Here is a 17,218-nt window from a genome sequence, read left to right on the forward strand (position 1 = left end):
GGACAGCACGTCCTCAGGAGAAGTCCACGCTCAGAGCCACGCGCTGGCCTGTTTACCGAAAGGCCAGGAGACCTTTCAAGGACCAGAACTGAGAAGAGATTATCTCTTCTTGCTAATACCCGGAGCTTCTTTGAGTCCAGTTGCTTCTTCTGGGGACAAAGGAGCTGGGCTGACAATGGGGCAAGCCAGCCTTTCAGATTGAAATTGGGACCTACTTTGCCCCCGGAGCCGCCATTGTCTCGCCCTGAGAGGTGCAGAAGTGGTTGGAAGGCAAAATGGCGGCCTCCTTCCCTGTGTCAACATTCTGGAGGGACCCCGCAGGCTTCTGCAGAGGCAGGTCCAGGGGCGCCCCTGGAAGAGAGTGGGGCCGGCTGTCGGTTCCCCCACCCGGGGCCCGGGTTACCAGCAGGGAGCAGGGCCTTTCAGATGTGCAAGACCGGGCGGCGGCTGGAGTTACTTACAGGAGGTCCTGAAAGAGACAGAGAAAAGGCCAGGGTCAGTGTCACTGCTGGAAGGACAGGCAGAGCCGCCTTAGAAGCAGCATCCAAAAATTCTTCGGCCGAGGGGATTCCATCTGGTCTTTGGAGTTTGTATTTTCCTGGCCCACTTTCACCGATATAATCTCTTCCCCCTTTATTTCATCTCCATATTTGCATTATTGGATGAGAAATCCAGAGGTCTGGGCCCCAGGCGCAGCCCGGCTGGGGCCCTAACTTCCCGAGAATAGTCCCCTCTCGCTTCCCGCCCCAACCTGGGTACGCGGCTGCTTTCCAGGGCACAGGGCCGTGGGCACCAAGGCAACACGGCCAAAGAAAGGCCAGCTGTGCGACAGAACCTCAGGAGATGATGGTTATTAGCAGCTCCTTGTCCTCTCCACGCTCCCATGAAATGCAAGGGAAAACAAGCAGGAAGCAGCAGGGGCGAACGACATTTCTCGCTAGGTTCCCTGCCTGATGTCTCTCTGGCCTGGTTTCTGTTAAGCGGGTGAGTCAGGCGTTTCTACCCTCCTGGGTCTGCTGCCCGCTCCCTCCTCCTCCCGCCCTCCTGTGCCCAGGGGTCTCCCTCCCTCTGCACTTATCTCTTGTCTCCTTCTCCTGTCTGCCCCCCCTCCCCCCCGCCTCAGCAATAGCCCATGCCAGCCAAGAATTGCAAATTCACAGAGGGGGCAGGATGGGTGCGGAGGAAAGGTGGGGAAGAGGCAGCAGCAAGTTAGGGAGCTAAAAAAGCATGTCTGCCGAACATGAGTCATGAGACCCCCAGGGCCGGTGGGATCCACAGCTGGGCCTGGTGTGTCCGCCGGGCCCCTAGCGACCTGGCCACGTTAACACAGCTGCTACTCTGTTGCGTCTTTTATGCTCGGCCAAGAAAGACTCCTTAAGTTTCCCCTTGCTCCTCACATTCCCAAAGCCGGCTTCCTTCTCTTTGCCTTCATCTGCCTGCCTCTCCGTCCGGCCAGGAGGAAACAGCCTCTTTCATGCTGGGCCCTGTCAAGCCATCCCGTTAAGGGGGAACAAAATGTTTTAAATTAGGAAAAGAATAAGTCAAGACGAGTAGTGACCGGGCGGAGAGGCCCAAGGCAGGCCGGGGTGGTTGAGAACAGCGAGAGGTTGAGGGAGGAGGGGAGCGTCTGGGACCTATTAGGCAGAGGGGCAGGGGAATGTCACCCAGAATCTGAAAATATCCCCTGAGTGCAGTTTGCCAGAGGGGCCAGCCCAGCTGGAAAGTCCGTGCCTCCCGGCTGGGGGAAGCATTCTCATGAGAAGCAGGCTGGTGACCAAGTTCAGTACACGGCAATTTGGGGATGGTTTAGCCACATGGAGGGCAGATGCCCCGCACCCTCCGGGCCTGACAGGGCCCCAGCTCCCAGCGCTGCAGGCTCCGGCGAAGGCCCAGCCCGCTGCTAGCAGGCTTTCTGCTGCATGTGTGTGCCCCATGAGGCGGGCCCGATGAGGCTGGCACTCAGCCAGCTCCCGGGAGAGCCATTTGTTGGGTCCACCCCGGAGCGATAGAAATTCTATTAAAGATTCCGCGAGTTTTGGGGGCGCCTGGGTGGCTCAGTCAGTTAAGTGTCTGACTTTGGCTCAGGTCATGATCTCATGGTTCATGAGTCTGAGCCCCGCGTCGGGCCCTGTGCTGACAGCTCAGCACGTGGAGCCTGCTTTGGATTCTGTGTCTCCCTCTCTCTCTGTCCCTCCCCTGCTCACACTCTGTGTGTGTCTCTCTCTCTCTCCCCAAAATAAGCAAACATTAAAAAAAAAATTAAAAAAGAAAAGATTTCAGGAATTTTTATTTATTTATTTAATTTTTTTTTTTTTTTTTTTTTTTTTTTTTTTTAGTGTTTTTATTTATTTTGAAGGAGAGAGAGACAGAGCACAAGCGGGGAGGAGCAGAGAGAGAGGGAGACACAGAATTCGAAGCAGGCTCCAGACTCTGAGCTGTCAGCACTGAGCCCGAAGCGGGGCTCGAACTCACAAACCGTGAGATCGTGACCTGAGCAGAAGCCGGACGCTCAACCGACTGAGCCACCCAGGCGCCCCAGGAGTTTTTATATCATCCTCACCGTCATCATCACGGCACACGCCTCCATGGTCCTCCCTCGGTGCCAGGCACAATTCTAAGTGTTCCCCATTATGGAGAAGGTTCCATTACCCCCACTTGGCAGATAAAGAAACTGAGTCACAGCAAGTCTGAGCTACTCCACCCAGGCCCTTCACTACAGTGCCCCTCTCCACACCTCTCCCTCAGCCGCATGCCCAGCTTTTTTTCAGCCTCTGTCTCCCCTCTTTAGATCCTCCCATCTCTCTGTTTTGGGCTCCTTTTCCTTATGCAAGGGAAGCTGGCTGGGTCAATCTCTTCCAGGCCACCACTCCCCCACCCGAGGCTTCAGGAATGGGAAGAACCCAGGTTTGTCACTCGATTCTCTACCTTAGGAAGGGAAAGACGTTAGGGGAGTTATATAAAAATGATATGTTTCTCCGGTCAGTGACGATCCTTAAGTGTTTCCCCTGAACTCTTCAGGCCCTGGGAAAACCTCACTGCGGCCCTGCCCCCACCAGCACTGGATTTCAGAGCAGCAGCTTCCGCGAGTGCTCCATCCAGTGCCCAGCAGTCAGAAGGTGGCTTGGGAGCCTACGGCTTTGCGAGATCCAGCAGTGCCTTGCGGTTATAGATGGGTCTCCCAGGTGGCCGCTTGGCCATTCCTCAGTAACACCGATGCCGACTGACCTGTTCCACGGCCCAGGCACCAGAGGACAGGGTCACCCCAAGGCAACCCCAAGTCCTCATTGTACAGATGGGAAAACAGAGGCCCAGGGAGGGTAGTGACCATGCAGTCACTGTGTGGGTAGATGATCGGGATGGGGCCAGAACCCAGGTCTCCTGACTCCCCAGCCAGGGGTCTTCCTAATAAATCCCACGCTCACACTACCACAGCCGGAGGGAGGGGGAAATCACCTGACTCCATCCCTGGGCCTTTTGCAGCAGGGAGGATTATGAAGATTGTGCCAAGGTCCTGGGGTGAGCCCAGCAGCCTGTGGTGAGGTTCCCAGGGTAGGTCCACGGCAGAGGTTCTGCCTGAGACCCTCCTCTTCCCGCCTGATTTCTGTCACCCACCACCTCTGTGAAGACACTGCTGTCCTCTCCAGGGTATGGCTGACCTACTTCAAGTAAACAGCAATGCTCCTCTCGAATGGACCTGTAGCAATGAACTTCTAAGAAGAATCCTGGGGTAGTGTTCTAGCTCATGCCTTTCTTCAACCATTTTTTGTATATCCATCCATTCATTCATTCAACAAACATTTGACAGTTGCCTGCCATGTGTCATTTGCTGTGTCGGGCTGTGGCTCTGTCCAGAAAGAGAAGGCATAGTCATCACCCTTTGAGGAAGGAAAACTTCATTAGCTAAGCACCTAATATCCACCAGGCCCCAGGCTAAGCTCTAGTGATATGGAGATGAATCACTCATTTCCTCCCCTTGAGAAGTCAACAGTTTCCTGTGTTAGAAAGCTGGCAAAATTCCAGACAAGAGAAAATGAACACAAGGATTTCAGGACAGAGGTTTGCCACAGGATCCATTCATTTAATCAGTCGACAACATTTACTGAGTGCCTGCTGTGGTGCCTAAGGTGGTCTCCTTGCGGTGTCTGGGGGGTGTGTGTTTGTGTGTGTTAGGTTTAATTTCTATCTATCCAGCAGAGCCTAGATTTGAACGAGGTCTCTCTTACCCAGAAGCCTGTGCTCTCCAGCCAGTGGTCACGAAAGTCATCAGGGGTAGCACAGCCCGGCCCTCAGCCCCACACCTTTCTCATGTGGGCGGGTAAGTCCCCTCCCCCTTTCCGGAGGGCTTGGCCCCACCCAGACCCTGGGTCCAGTCCTGGTCCTGGATGGGGAAGCCAAGAGCCACAGGGTGAGCCCAGGTTCAACGTCCTATGAGCCATGATCTGATCCTGCGGGACTGCTGTGCTCCCAGCAGCTGAGGTCCTGGTCCTGACCCCTGCTGGTCATGCCGTGCCAGCTGGAGCAGGGTTTCTCCAGCGGGGGCAGTTTTGCACCCCAGGGGGTAGTTGGACATCTCTGGAGACATTTGTGATTGTTACAACAATCTGCTTCTGGTCTCCTGCAGCTTCCTACAGCAAAGAATGTCAATTCCGCTGCGGGTGAGAAACCTTGCCCCAGACTAAAGGGACCAGTCCTGCCTTGGGGCTCCCAGTGTGCCTACAGTCCCGCCTGTGGCCCTATGTCGAGGCTGCAGCCTTCCCTCAACCTGGCGCTTTGCCAGCTTTGGGGATCCCATTCTTCTGAAGGCTGGCCTGTTCTACCTCCACTCAAGACCTTGTTAGGACAAATAATTCATTTATTGAGCATTTACTCTGTGCCTGGCACTATGCAAAGAACTTTACATATTTTATTGCACTCAGTCCGCCCAACAACCCAGTGAAATAGATACTATTCTTCTTCTACCCATTCTACAGATGAGAAAGCTGTGGCCCAGGAAGAGCTTAAGACCTACGCTCACGGTCCAGAGCTAATGCATGCCGGAGCTGGCCCTCCCACACGGATCTTCCTGGCACCACCGCGGCATGAGCACAGCTTGGTGTAGCCTTGCAGGACCGGGGGGTCCCTGAAGCTTGCGGAAGGTGCACGCGTGGGAAATAAATGGAGCCCCTTCTGTCTTAAGGAGTGGCCAAGGAGGGAAACACGAGTAGCTTCCAAAACCATTACAAGAAATTCATCAGTGACGGGCGTGATGGCCGGTTAAGGGAAACTGAAGGAGCCACCAGGCAGCCTCTGTCCTTTGAGGCTGACATCAAAATGAACAACAAGGCTGTCTCCTTTTACAGCCCCGCGGCAGGAACACGGACTTGACAGAGAGGGCCAAGGCAGATTTCTGGGCAGACGCTCCGGGTGCCGTGCTCTGGGAGTGTGTCTGACAAGTCAAACTTTACGACTGGGAGCATGCTCACTGAGCTCTACCACAACCCAGCTCCCATCTTACAGATGAGGACGCTGAGGCTCAGAGGGGACATAACTTGACTGTGGGTGGTGGCAGGTAAGTGATCCCGACTCCTACTCCAGGGCTATTCCCACAGCAGCCTACTACTGGCAGAGCTTTGAGGCGGAGGAAGGAGGCTTCCCGTCTCTTCCAAAAAGTACACAACCACTCAGACGGGGTTGTGCTGAAGCCAGCTCATCCTACGGCCTTGTGAGAGCCGGCCGTGTGCATCTCTTTCCAACTCTGTTCAGGGACTTCACATTGGCAGCTGGAAATTGGCCATCATGGGAGTATTCACACCACAGAAATTGGCAAAAGCTACAAAGCAGCCCCACCCCCCCACCCCCCACCCCAAGAGCCATCTGTTAATCATTTCCCAGCACGGTGCAGCTCAGATCCGTCCCATGATATCTCTTGGCCACAAGACATCCACAGACCTTTCCAGTTGGGGCCGGTGGAGAGTAACAGGTCCTGGGAGGAGTGGGCAGCAGTTAAAATCACACACGCCACATGCTTTACTTCCGCACTCACTGCAGACATTGCTAATCAATCACAGCTAGTCTTTCCCCAATGAGCCTTGACAAGGCTTCGGAATTCTTTCCAACACAACCACTATAAATCAGCAGGAACTGGCATGGGAGATGGAACCTATTAGTCATCTTGGAACTAGAGCCACCTGGGGGCTGAGACACAGGGAGGCAAGTAGGAGAAGCCTGAGGGTCCTTTTCTGCCTTTTCAGGCGAGCTGGGTCTAGCCTTGGGGCATAGCCGAGATGGAGGAGGAGAGGCTGGGTTTCCAGGACACCTACACACGCCGCACACTTGGGGTAGAGAGTAGCATTAACGGCAGCCCTCTTCCCCACCCCCACCCAGCTGTCTAGAATGGCATTGGGAGTGGGGAGCCTGAGCAGGGAAAGGAGCAGCCAATGAGATCCCCCCCACCCCCAGTTCACTTCATGCTCTGGCCCCAGGATGTCCCCGGGCCCCGGGACCTAATGCTGCCCCATCTGGAGCTATCAGAGGGCAATTCAAGTGGCCACCTTCCTGCAGACACCATGGAAGTGGCCTTTGTCCTTGGCGGGGCCTCAGGCCAACTCCAGGGGTTTCTGGAACACTCTGCCCTTGGCAAACCCTTCCTTTCGATCTGGAGGCTGTGCTCTCTCGTGTCCTTCCTTCCCATCTTCTTTGGTGAGTGCGTGGGGACAGGCAGAGGGTGGTGGGACGAGGGGGTGCTCAGCGCCTCGCCTGGCACTTCTGAACACCGAGTGCACACCTGGGTAGCAGACTCTCTCGGTTGTGTGCCCCACATTTGTTCTCCCTTCCTCCTTCCCAACGTGATCCCTGTTTTCCTCAGGTCTCTGCCATTCTCCACACAGCCCCATGTCTGCAGGGAAGCCAACCTCAGGCCAAGCACTAGGAAGGGGCGAGGGGCCCCTGTCCCTGGGGCCAGGACCCTTGTGAAGATGGCTCTGGTGGGGTCAGTATGAACAGGCCAAGGGGGAAAGCCATGGCTGAGGACACCAAGGGACAGGGGATCTGTTCCCCTGTCACGGGGGAAGCAGCCCCAAGGCCCTGGGGGGTGGCTGAGAGGGTGGCCACAGGCTGCAGCAGGGAGGAGAAGAAGGGAGGACCTGGCCGTGGGGGTCCTGCCCAGGGGCAGAGGGCAGTGCTCAGTCTCAGGCAGGAGGGACAACAGTTCAGACCACAGCTGGCCCCCGGCCACACCTGTGTCCCCGTCCACAACAGTGCAACCACAGCTGCGATGCTGGGAGCCCGAGAGAGCAGGGCGCCGGGAAGGCTTGGCAAGGGCAGGAAGGGGCTGAGTTAGGCCCGGTTGGTCTTCCCGCCCTCCGCAGAGGCAGAGGCTTGAGGGCAGCCCGAGCGCAGTACGAGGAGGGTGAAGGGAAAGTATGCCCTGGCACACCGGAGCCGCGTCCCCACCGTGCTCGCTGCACAAATGTTTGTTATCGCAGACAGCTGCTCAACGCCAGCGCCGTGGCCAGCTGTGCCGGGGGTGCTAAGAGTCAGACACTGTCGCTGTTCTTGGGGGACTTCCTCTCTAGTTCAGGAGATGCCTCCCCACCCCAAGTGACTCCCCCCCCAACCCCCACCCCCGACGCTCCGTCTCCGGGCTTGAGCTTCCGGCCAGCTTCTCCCTCCGGCGCAGGCCGCCTGCCGGTCACCCTACCTACTGCCTCCCGCAGACCTCCAAGACCGAGCCCAGAAACCCAAATCAGATCGGGGCCCCCGCGCTATCCCCCCGCTTCAGCCCTAAGCCCTGAGTGCCATCCAGATTAGGCCTAGATGTGCTGTGGGTCTGGGTTGCCCACTCCCTGGGGAGCTCCTGCCCGTCGTGCTATGTGGCTGGATTTTGCCTTCTCCAGGCTCTTGTTTCACCTTTCCTCCTTTGATACACACACACACACACACACACACACACACACACACACACACCCCTGAGAGCTGGTAGCAGGTAAAAACAGCCCCCTTCTGGGTGGTGAACCAAGGTACAGGCAGGGGACGTGCTGCCCACGGCCGCGTGAGGATCGGCCTGCACCGCAGGGCCAGGGTCCTCACAAGACCCTCCACCTCCACTCCCAGCCCCGAGCCGGGGCTTACTTTCTTCCCTGGGGTGTCACGTGGGTCCCCGCAGGAGGATAAGCCTCCGAGGCACCACACCTCTGACCCTGGTCCTTCTTCCTGACACCGGATCTTGCCACTGTATCCGATGTTCCCGTGGAAGGCCCTGCTTGGGGCAGCTCAAACGTCACCGCTCCCCTGGCAGGGCCCCACCAGGCCACTGCTGGAAGGAGAGGAGCGGGGGGCCAGCCAGGGCTCGCGGTCCTGGCCAGACCCCCCATGGGGGGGCCAGGACCCTTGTGAAGGACTCCCCCTCCTGCCCCCACATAAGACAGGAGCTTCCCTCAGAGGCCCAGGACAGGCCACAGGCTCCGTAGGTCTTATCTTAACCTCCTGGGGAAAGGGCTTTATCCTTTTCTTTTCTTTCTTTTAAATATTTTTTTAAATGGTTATTTATTTTTGAGAGACAGACCGTGAGCGGGGGAGGGGCACAGAGAGAGGGAGACCCAGAATCTGAAGCAGGCTCCAGGCTCTGAGCTGGACAGAGCCCGACTCGGGGCTCGAACCCACGAACCGCGAGATCATGACCTGAGCTGAAGTCGGATGCTTAACTGACTGAGCCACCCAGGCACCCCTAACGCTTTTCTTTTTAACTTCCGCATTTATTGCTTCAACTGTAGAAGCAAGTAAGAGTCAACAGAACTTAGATGATGGGGCCAGAAGGGCAGACGGCAGAGAAAGATAATCGGCAGTAGGTCGTTTCTAGTCCCTTTGAGAACTTCGCGACCTCACCCACGGGCTTATGTCAGACCACTGTCATCTCTCCAGTCCAGCTCCCTGAGCCCTCCCACTGAGGACTGATTGCCAGCGCCACCCAGACCATGCGCATCTGAGGGGGAACTAGGCCCAGCCACACTCACACATGGTCTCATGGTTTCTCTGTTCCTTCTTTTGCTTAGAAGTAATGGAACAGAAGCCTGACTTGACACCTTGGGTCTTTTGCTTATCAAACTGGTCTCCCTCCCAGAACGGTGGGTAAGAGCATCGGTTTTGGAGACAAACGGCCACTGGCTCAAATCCCAAGTGTGCTCTTTGTGAGCTGGGTGACCTTGAGCAAGTTGCTTCACTTCTCTGAGGTCCAGTGTCCTTTTCTGTAAAACGGGGTAAGGGTAGGGCCAACCTCATTGGAGTTCAAGGAGTAAATGAGAGACTTCTGGTAAAGGGTTTAGCAGCGTTCCTGGCTTGGAGTAAGCACTCAGTAGATGAGACCTCTGTTCTTAACGTTTTAGGGCTATTACCATATTCAACCCTAACTAAGCCTTATCAGATGGACACCTTCATCACTCTCATTTTACAGACGAGAACACTGAGGCACAGTATCTCCTGCTTGGGGTCACAGGCTGCAGCACGCTGACTCCAGGGCCCAGGCTGTTAGTCTCTTGGTCGCACTCACTGCCTCTCAGACGAGCCCCCGAAACCCCGGAAACCACGGAGAACAAACAGGCAGGGGTCAGAGGGTGTGGAGATAAGCAGAGCAGCATGGAGTCGGGTGACCATTTGACCAAAATAGTACAGGTTAAAGTCACCAGCTCTGAACTAGTGGGACGAATTACGTACGCATTTTCTTGCTTCCTTGGGCCCCTGACACTTCCAAGTTGGGGTCAGAATCAGAAGTCCTGAGTAAGGAAATCTGGAGGGTAGGTCTTGGGGGTGGAGATTACAGGACCAATTCTGCAGATTCAGGAAGAGGGGCGGCAGGCATTGTTTTCTGGCTGGTTTCCCGGAACAGCCTCAGGCTCAGGGCAGAGGGGTCCAGCTGCCTGAGCGCAGATGAGGGCAGTGGGCAGGGGGGTGGGGAGAGGCTCTCCATCAAATCACCCCCAGGGTAGTCAGAGTGGAGGTCAATCAAGGAATCAAGGATGAGGCTCCCATCAAGATCTGGTGGCTCTGACCCCCCCCCCCGCCCCGCCCCGTCCCGACTCTATTTTGATAAGGATCTGGAGTCTCACTTGAACTTGTCACCTTTGACGGAATCTCCAAGTAGCAGTGACGTCGGCCCGAGTGACCTGGAGATATCTCTCATGGAGAGTCACTTCCTGCCCCACCCCCACCCCTCACCTCAGGTCCTTCCCAGGAAGTGAGAAGCTGAGGAAGTCAGCCATTGAACAAATAAATGGTGCTCCCCTGCCAGGAACGGTTCTCCAGCAAAAGTGGCAGCAGAAATAGGGCAGGGGCACATCACCTCTTCCAAGCAGTCGGCTTTGATTGACCACAATGCCGTGGTACCACGCTCGGATCTCTCCCAAGCCCTCCAAATATTCAGTTAGTTGTCGTTCTCATTTTTATGTACAGATGTTAATTCCCTATCTTTCCTTTCGGGTCTTTTCTGCTAGATCGTAAGATTTCTGATGGGTGTGGTCATTCATCTTTTAGCCACTACTCCAAGAGGAGGTGAGGGAGATTAGATGCTGCAAACCCCAGTGCCTGCAAAGAGCCACGGAAGTACCAATGAATGAAGCAGGCGATAGGGCAGGATAGAGACTGCGGCAAAGTGCTGAGGGCTAGCCCGCGTGCCTAAAATGGAGTTACCACTCGTCAGCTCCAACCAAATACCGCCAGGTTGGGATGCAGACTCATTATTATTGGATCTTGAAAATATTCAAGAAAGATTGCAGATTTTATTCAAAATCCTCTGGTTTCTATATGTCCCTATTCGCTTCAGAAAAGAGAGAAACTAGTCTGCAAGCCAAAAAGGAAGCTGCATTTGGTCCTCAAGTTGCCAACTCACAACACACAGCCTCTGGGGGGCTCTCCAGGCCTGATGCGTTCCAACTCCACAGCCCAGAAGTGCTGGCCCAGAAAGTGGGCTCGGTAAATCCTTGCCAAATTCACGAATGAGTACACGTAGGTCCGCTGGCTAGCACCTGAGCTAGGGAGCTGTGAAGACACGATGTCGTAACGGAGTCTGGAAACTGAACTTGTGTTTGAGCATGAATTTTAACCCAGTGTGGAATGGCTCGGCTATGCCACCTTCGAGCGTGCTTACATCCCTCGCCCTCCGTCTACCACGCATGGAAGCCCAGAGCCGAAGACCAGCATGACCAAGGCCCCAGTCTCCGGATGTCAGCTGAGTTAGAAGGCTGAACCTTACTCGGGCCTGGAGGGAAAGCAGGGTTATGTTGAGCAGTGACTGGGATAAATTAACAATCAGTTAGGTACTTAACTGCCCTGGATATCCATTTTTCTTAAACCTTACTTTACATTGTACACATTTAAAAATATATAGCGTAGGAGTGCCTGGGTGGCTCAGTCGGTTGAGCATCTTGACTCTTGGTGTCGGGTCAGGTCATGATCTCACGGTCTGTGAGTTCGAGCCCCACGTCGGGCTCCATGCTGACGGTGCAGAGCCTGCTTGGGATTCTCTCTTTCTCCTTCTCTCTCTGCCCCTCCCCCACTCACTCTCTCCATCTCTCTCTCAAAAATAAACAAACTTAAAAAAAATTTTTTTTAAATGTATACCATAATTAGTAATTAATAAATGATAACGTTTGGTCATAACACAGAGTGCTTTAATTTATAGGGGCATAATCAAGTGAAAAATTTGCCTGTCTCTGTCTCTCCATCAATTGTGTGTTAAGCAGCCAGTTGTGTTATTTGCTCATAAGACCATGGTTAAGGCACGTGTGTGCAGGTATGGGCCAGGGAGCCATAAAGAAATACATGGGCTCATGGGCAGCAGCCTGGAGACCCTGGATGCATCATCTGCCATACCACCTGCCTGAACAGCACCACCACAGTCCAGCCCTTGAACCTCATGGTGGTCATGAAAACACCCACTACATGCCGGGCAGCAGACTGGGTACTTTTCATTCCCAGTTTTAAATTTTCATAACACAACTTTTCTGCAAATATGTTCACTTACAGATGGAAATACAAGGGCTCGATAAAGTTAAAGTGATTGTCCAAGATCAAATAGCTACTAAATGGTGGAGCTGGGATTCTCACCTGGGTCTATCAGACTGTAAAGCCTATCCTCTTTCCACACCAGTGCACTGCCTGGGGAACCGGGTGTTTCCACTCTTCCTTACAGCATCCACCATTCTCCAGGGAACCACTGGCAGGGTTGAGACAAAACCCAGATGTCGGAGCCCTATTTTTAGTACCCAGACTGCAAATACCTGAGACACATACCACGAACTTCTATCCGTGGCCCATGGCAGACATAACTAGTCGATTTCAGCACTGTCCCTTGTAATTTTGGCAGCCATAACCAATCAATTAGAGCTGGCACCTATGACGAAATATATTTGCCTTCCTTGGCCAGGGTCTCAGCAGCACAGCAAGTAAAAGAATTTCCGTAACGTAGGATGTAGAAACTCTAGCCAGAGTCCAGTGGCAAGCAGAGATAGACGGAAACTGCTATCTTAGACATGCGACAGGAGAAGGGGCAGAAGGAAAAGGAGAGGGTGAAGTGAGGCCCCGTAGCATATACGCCAGGCTGGACAGGCTGGGGGGGGGGGGCAGGGCTGGCATGGGACCCCACGCGTACGTGTTGGGGCTGTGGGGTGCTGGGGTGAACGAGGAGCCAAGGAACTGGATACATCTGAGCCGCGAAAAGTGAGAACACTTTGGGTCTCACATTTGGCTTAGCTTTCTAAAAAATAGTTTGGTTTGTTTTTCTGACGTTTATTTATTGTTAAAACAGCTCTTTAAGAACATTAAAGGACATTTTTGTGAAAGAAAAGCATCGTCCCTAACCCCGCAGCGCCCTGCTCTCCCACAACTGTTTCCATTTTCTTTTCTTGCCTCTGGCCCTCCTCCGCGTGCATACATACATTTGCAGGGTGGAAATTAGCACGCACGCAATAGGGCGCACTGCCTCTTTCGCTTAAATGTGACAAGGTAAACACATCCCCACACGGTGCAGCCCTTCCAGATGACAGTTTTCAAATGGCTGCACAATACATCATGATTTACCTAGATCTGTTGGCTGCTAGATCTGCAAGTTTCTGTTCTTTTTATGTTTTACGCTACAACGAATACCTCTGTGCACGGAGCACTTTTCTTTTGATAGATTATTTTTATTTCAAGCGAAGGAAGTGGAGCTGTGGGGTCAGTGCGAAAACTCCGTAGGAGCATCGCTATGACTTTTTACACTGGCTTTTGACCTCACGCGTGCAAACTCTTGAGAGTTTTCGGAGCGGGAGAGGGGCAGAGAGAGGGGGAGACACAGAATCCAAAGCAGGCTCCTAGCTGTCAGCGCAGAGCACGATGCGGGGCTCGAACTCATGAACCAGGAGATCACGACCTGAGCTGAAGTCGGACACCCAGCCGACGGAGCCACCCAGGTGCCACCCCCCGTACGACTTTTTAATTAAGAGAAAATGGCTTTTGGGGGGGCGTGGTCACCCTGGCACACCAGGTTGTGTTATCAGGTGTTGATTTGCATGAAGGAGCTCACAGCAGAGAAGCTCTACTCACTGCATCTCTGCACAGAGCCCCTCCACCCCACCTTCCTGCAGCTGGACAGCCCCCAGGCTCGGGCTTTGGTGGGGAGGGCAGGCGAGTGTGAGAACAGAGGAAAAGGCTGGGTGGTCTCCCAAGTTCTGGACCTTTTCTGCCCGAGGCACCAGGAAAGTACAATAAACACAGACCGAGCAACCCCTGCCCCAGCCCCGGCCTCGGCCCCAGACCAGCCCCTGTCTCTGCCCCAGCACTGCCTCTGCCGCAGCCCTGCCTCTCTGCCCCAGTCCCAGCCCCTGCCCCAGCCTTACCTCTGCCTCTGCCCCAGACCCAGCCCAGCCCTGCCTCTGCCCCTGCCCCTGCCGCTGCCCCAGCCCAGCCTTAGCCATTGAGGGTCCCCCTTGACTGAGAGCACACTTCACTGCCCAGGAGAAAGGTCTGTCAGTTAAGCCCTCCAGGCCACACTCCTCTCCCCACTCCACCCACTGGGGTCTCCTAGGATTGAATGAGCGTCACTCTAGGTCATACTCAGCGCCACCCCGGACCTTGTCCCCAGCTCCTTGTTCCAGCTTGGCGTTCCGCAGAGCTGCAGGGCCTTCCTGGGCCCACGTGGGCCCAGCCTCCTCACCTAGCAGAGTCCTAGCCAGCCCATAGTCACAGATGCTTATGGAACCCTTGCTTTGGGTGCCTGGCACTGTCTTAAGCTGCTGCTGGAGCGGCAGAGGCGAAAAAGATGGAGTGAGTCCTGGCGTGTGACCTCGGGCAAGTCAGCCTCTGAGCTTTGGCGTCCCCATCGGTAAAAGGGGGATGAAGCCGCAAGCATCTGCCGCCGAGAGGTGTGGTGGGAACCACGTGAGGTGACGTATGTGAAGCGCTCAAGCCCGTGCCTGGCACACAGTGAGTCCGTGTGAATTACTGCATTCTACATTGATCGTTATTACTCTTTCTGGTTGCAAGCAACACACGTTAAAAAGAAGCAATTAACTGAGAACATTCAGGCATTGATAACTGCCATGAAGAAGTCCGTGGTGTACCCCCCTGGAGGGGGCCTGGAGCTGGGGAAGATGCTTTAGCCTAGGCGGTAGGCAAAAGCCTTTCTGAGCAAGGGATTGGAGTTGAAACTTACAAAATGAGAAGGAGCTGGTTTGAGAGGATCCAAGGGCTGATCGTGCCACACAAGCCACAGCAAGTGCAAAGGCCCTGGGGCAAGTACAAGCTTAAGGTCCCCGGAGAGTAGACAAAGGCCTATGTGGCTGGAACTGTGATGTCTAATATGGTAGCCAGTAGCTACCTGAGGCCATTTATATTAAAATGAAATAAAATAAAAATCTAGTTCCTCGGTCTCACCCGCCCCATTTCAAGCATTAATAGCCACATGTGATTAATGGCTCCTATATTCGGCAGCACAGGTGTAAAACATTTTCATCACTGTAGAAAGTTCTATTAAGCGGCTCTGCCTTAGAGCTTTGGGAGAAGAGGAAAGATTGACACAAGATTTGGCAGGAAGGCCAGGCAGGGGCCAGACCTCAAAGGATCCGGGAGGCCAGAGCAAGGAGCCTCGGATCGTCCCAAGCGCACTGGGAAACCTTTGGGGGTGCAGACTTCGGCTTAGGGGAAGAGAAGGAGCACCCGCTGACTCTCCCACGTGTCTGAGCCTGCGGAATCCTTCCACGTCAGAGCTGAAGGGGAACAGATGTGTTCACCGAGTCTGAGAAACCTCCCAGTTCTGAAGAGTAAACGGGAATGCCACAGAAACTTCCAGGCGGCTGGCATTTTCCCAAGGGGTGAGTGACTCCCCTTCGCGGAGGCAGAGGTGGAGCTCCTGGTCCTGGCTACGTCCTGGCACCTTACAAAGGCCCCAGTGGTGGAAGCTGTGCTGTCCCCCCCAGACGCCCCTTCGGAGGGTGAAAGACAGTCCCCTGGACCCTGAAAGTGTTGCCGGCACAGAGCCTTTATCGGCAGTTCCCTTCAGGAACGGCCTTGGCTGAAGAGAGCCACCTTGTCTCAGGGCCCCCTCAGTGGCCCGGACCCCGTGCCCGACTTGGGACAGTCCCCACTCAGGAGCTACCTGGGGTGGGCGGAGGCCTTCCTTGAGGCTCCATCACAGCTCAGCCGCTCCTGCTCCCTCCCTCCCCCTCCCACATTTGACATGAGCTTCCCAGGGCACCCAGTCCGCCTCAGCCCCTCAGCTCACAGAAAAACAGCCTGTCTTTTAGCACACGGGGCGGGACACAGTTGAGGAGTCGGACCACAAAGTCGTCGCCACGAGGGCAGCAGGAAGTCCAGTCCAGCCCTGACCAGAGGCGGCGTCCTCCTCTGAGAAATCATATGTTCCGAGTCCCCCCTGCCACACAGGTTACACGTGCGGGTCCAGGTCCCCTCCCCGGGCCTCTAGGAGCAGTGTTGCAATCGACCCCCCGCCGGAAGCGAGGCCCAGGCTTTGAGACAGTCCGTGACGAGCCCAATTTCCCACAGCTCCCAGAGGCCAGGGCTGGGATTTGAACTCAGACCTTACTGATTCCAGAATCCGCTCTTTTTGCCTGCACTGCGTCATGCAGCCCAGACTCGCAGAGTTTCAAACCCCAGGTTTCATGCGTTGAAGGACGAATTCACGTCAAAGAACACGGACATTCGGATCTCCTCTCGCCTTTGCCGCAGTCAAGGACCAAAGCGACACTCTCTTCCCTTCACCCTCTGCTCACCGAGTGGGCTTGATGGGTTGGCTACAGCTACCAGCTACCATCTGTCATAGTCACTACTTTTCCAGGCTCTACAAATACTGCTTTGATGTGCCAACAGCCCCTAACGGAGACAGAGGCCAATAAATCATTCAGTGGAACCCAAGATGGTCCACCCAAGCTACTCTCCTGACCTCTGACCTCACTCAGGAGCTGGCTCCGGGACCGTTGTCTATCCCAGGTACTGGGGCAGGACAATTCAGGGAAGCTGTGATCCGCGAGGCGGCCCACAGTGGGCAAGGCCTGGAAAGGGGCCAGGAACATTTGTGACTTCAGCAAATGGGAAAAAACATCCATAAAAAAGTCACTTGGGGATGACAGTGGTGGCCTGCCCTGGGGACAGTTGAGGCAGCCTGGGGAGATGTCAAGAGACACTGACTGCCCTTGTTGCCGGCCCTGAACACGACACGAGACTATGCAAAAGCTACACAAGGCTTCTGAAGAAACAGTTCCTCCCATCTACTAGGGTCATAAAGTTCTCAGAATTGGGGCCCGGTGATGGGAAGGGCTGGGGCCAGGATCAAAAGGAGATGAGAAAAAAGAGAAACAACATTCTTTCCTCTTATTAAAAAGAAATAAGAATAGAAACCTGCCATCACGAGGGAATCATCCCACAGCCCTTCCCAAAGACAGGCAGAAGACTGACCTGGCTGCTGAACCTCGTCCCAACCGTGGGCCTCCATGGTGGGTTAGAGGGAAAGGCCGAGGTTGGCGTTGCCTACTGAGTCCCCCTCGAGGGTCTGGGTAGGCCACCAGGGCGTCAACGCCAGCCTCCAGCCACCCTCTTAGAGGAAGTGGGAAAGGGATTCCAGGGGAGGGAAACTCTGTCTTGTCTCTGCTGGGACCAGAGAATGGGGCTGAGGCCTGGAGATGACCTTCCTTTGGTTTAGAGCCGGAAACTATTGCTTGAGTCTATGGCCATATTATCCTGAACATCGGATCTTGGA

General features: G+C 54.8%; 1 protein-coding gene across 1 annotated transcript in view; it reads right to left on the reverse strand.

The window, feature by feature from the left end:
• Positions 1-17,218, reverse strand: part of COL13A1 (collagen type XIII alpha 1 chain) — a 147,210-nt gene that overhangs the window by 84,671 nt on the left and 45,321 nt on the right. Inside the window, exon 3 of the mRNA XM_030335305.1 lies at positions 462-469. Within this exon, the coding sequence (XP_030191165.1) occupies positions 462-469 (8 nt within the window). The remainder of the gene's footprint in view (positions 1-461; positions 470-17,218) is intronic.

Source organism: Lynx canadensis, chromosome D2 (assembly GCF_007474595.2).
Source record: "Lynx canadensis isolate LIC74 chromosome D2, mLynCan4.pri.v2, whole genome shotgun sequence".
Lineage (NCBI taxonomy): Eukaryota > Metazoa > Chordata > Mammalia > Carnivora > Felidae > Lynx > Lynx canadensis.